The 2,762-nt window shown below is 49.0% G+C and overlaps 1 protein-coding gene across 1 annotated transcript in view; it reads right to left on the reverse strand.

The window, feature by feature from the left end:
• LOC106819023 (pre-mRNA-processing factor 17-like) overlaps positions 1-2,762 on the reverse strand; it is a 10,679-nt gene that overhangs the window by 3,000 nt on the left and 4,917 nt on the right. Inside the window, exons 5-7 of the mRNA XM_014823683.1 lie at positions 2,514-2,656; positions 1,643-1,739; positions 390-604 (exon numbers count right to left, since the gene is read on the reverse strand). Coding sequence (XP_014679169.1) covers positions 390-604; positions 1,643-1,739; positions 2,514-2,656 — 455 coding nt within the window. The remainder of the gene's footprint in view (positions 1-389; positions 605-1,642; positions 1,740-2,513; positions 2,657-2,762) is intronic.

The raw sequence follows: 2,762 nt of genomic DNA on the forward strand, positions 1-2,762 counted from the left end.
ACTAACCCTAACCCTAATCCTAATCCTGACACCAACACTAACCCTAATCCTGACACCAACACTAACCCTAACCCTAACTCTAATCCGGACACCAACACTAACCCTAATCCTGACACCAACACTAACCCTAACCCTAACTCTAATCCTGACACCAACCCTAACCCTAATCCTAATCCTGACACTAACCCTAATCCTGACACCAACACTAACCCTAACCCTAATCCTGACACCAACACTAACCCAAACTCCAACCCTGACACCAATACTAACCCAAACTCTAACCCTAAACCTAACCCTAATACACACAATTACCGCAATACTAATCACAACCCAACTCCTGACCTCCAGCCCCCCCCATGCTCGCTGTGACCCCGCGACCTCTGACTCACCTTGACCTTCGCGTCCATGCCGCACGACAGCAACAGGTGCGCGGTGTGAGGCAGCCAGCGGATCGCCGACAGCGCCCTCGTGTGGCCACTCCAGGTATGAACGAGTTTCTTCGGCATGTAGCACTTGTCGGGCGGGTCCTCCGACCTCAGGTTGACCCCGACGTCCTGCGGCGCGTGCAGGAACGAGCGACCCTGGTAGTCGAGCGCGTCCTTAACTGCAAAGGTCACAGCGAGGTCGCGGTTACGGGCATGGCGCGCGTGTACTTGTGCGTACTTACCCTTGTCGCAATAGCTATTACACATGTCGATATATATCGTGCACACGGTGCTTATTATATTTACATTTCATATTTATATATTTGTTTATTTTCACGTTTTTTTTTTTCGAAATTAACGAGAATCCGGAGTCAAATACTCCCTGATTTACTGTCAGACTCCCTGATTTGACATATATATGCAAGAGTCCGTGTGACTCCCTGAAAATTTTGCCATACTAACTCAGGGGTAGAAATTAACTTTTGAACAAAGGAGTCCAAAGGACTCCCTACCCTCAAAAAGAGGGAGCCCGCAGCAAAATGAGGGTTCAAAATTAAAGATATTAACAATAACGCATACATGTGCTTATTTTTAAGATTCATGCAGTTGCACGTCTGGCAAATTTTCTTTGGACATTAGCTGAAAAAAATACAGTAATTCCGCGAGGCCGTGTTCCCGCAGCAAAATGAGCGACTCCTGCATATGTTAAATCAGGGAGTCCGACAGTAAATCAGGAAGTATTTGACTCCGGACTCCCGTTAATTTCGCACCCTGCTAACTAGTTCGTTCCAGAGCATGGCCTCGCGGAATTATCGTATTTGTTCAGCAAATGTCCAAAGAAAATTTGACAGACGTCCAACCGCATGCATGCGTTATTAACTATCTTTAGTTTTGAACCTCAGACTGCGGACTCCCTTATTTTGCCGCGGACTCCCTCTTTTTGAGGGCTGGGAGTCCGTTGGACTCGCTTGTTCAAAAGTTAATTTCTACCCCTGGATAAGCAGCACGTAAGGAAGGTTCACTGAAATCGTAATCGTAGCAGGAAAACCATGCACTCGAACGAACGTGGGCAGATCGACAGATCGACAAATCGCCGGATCGACAGATCGCCGGATCGACAGATCGCCGGATCGACAGATCGACAGATCGCCGGATCGACAGATCGCCGGATCGACAGATCGCTGGATCGACAGATCGACGCGCAGACGAACACTCACTGTGCAGCGTTGACTTCTCCTCTACGGACTTCTCCGTTCCGCTCTTGCCCTTCTTCTGTCGCTTAGCAACGATCTCATCCAGCTCCTCCTGCTCCTCCTGTAGACAGAGAATGAGACAGAGATGATAAGCCGACGTAACCCACGGCAACGCAATGCGACAATGTGCCATCATGCAGTCATGTGAGAATGTGACATCATGCAGTCATGTGACAATGCGACAATGTGCCATCATGCAGTCATGTGACAATGTGACAATGTGACAATGTGACATCATGCAGTCATGTGACAATGTGACACCATGGGTCCATGACAATGTGACATCATGCAGGAATATGACAATGTGACATCATGCAGGAATATAACAATGTGACATTGTATAGTCATGTGACAATGTGACATTGTGACACTGAACCATTGCATAATCATGTGACACCGAGACAATGACACACTGTGCAGTCATGTGACAATGTAACAATGTGACACGAGGCTCTGCGTAATCATGTGACCTAGTCATAATTTCAATGTTATCTACAATCCTACCACTTACCACTAAGCCACATCACTACCCACATCCCTATGCCTACCCCTACCCCTACTGCTAACCCTACCCCTAACCCAACCCCTACCCATACCACTACCCACATCCCTAAGCCTACCCCTACCCCTACACCTACTGCTAAGCCTACCTCTAACCCTACCCCTAATGCTAAGCCTACCCCTACCACTACCTCTAACCCTACCCCTACTGCTAAGCCTACCTCTAACCCTACCCCTACTGCTAAGCCTACCTCTAACCCTACCCCTACTGCTAAGCCTACCCCAACCCCGTACCGCTAAGCCTAACCCTGAACAACAGCTGAGATCGCAGTACCTCGGTTGGTTTCATTGTTGTCTTCTCATCCGCGTACTTCGCCCAGGGTCCGAGGTAGCTGTCAATGTCGGAGGGGTCGCGAGCTGTCTCCTTCTTACGCTTGTCGCCTTCTCTCTTCATCTTACACTCAAACACCGTCGCACCTGGGCAGGTGAGAGACGGGGAGAGTGAGAGTCAGAGAGAGAGAGAGAGAGAGAGAGAGAGAGAGAGAGAGAGAGAGAGAGAGATAGAGAGAGAGCGAGAGAGAGC

The sequence above is a fragment of the Priapulus caudatus genome, unplaced genomic scaffold (assembly GCF_000485595.1).
Source record: "Priapulus caudatus unplaced genomic scaffold, Priapulus_caudatus-5.0.1 Scaffold2752, whole genome shotgun sequence".
Taxonomy (NCBI): domain Eukaryota; kingdom Metazoa; phylum Priapulida; class Priapulimorpha; order Priapulimorphida; family Priapulidae; genus Priapulus; species Priapulus caudatus.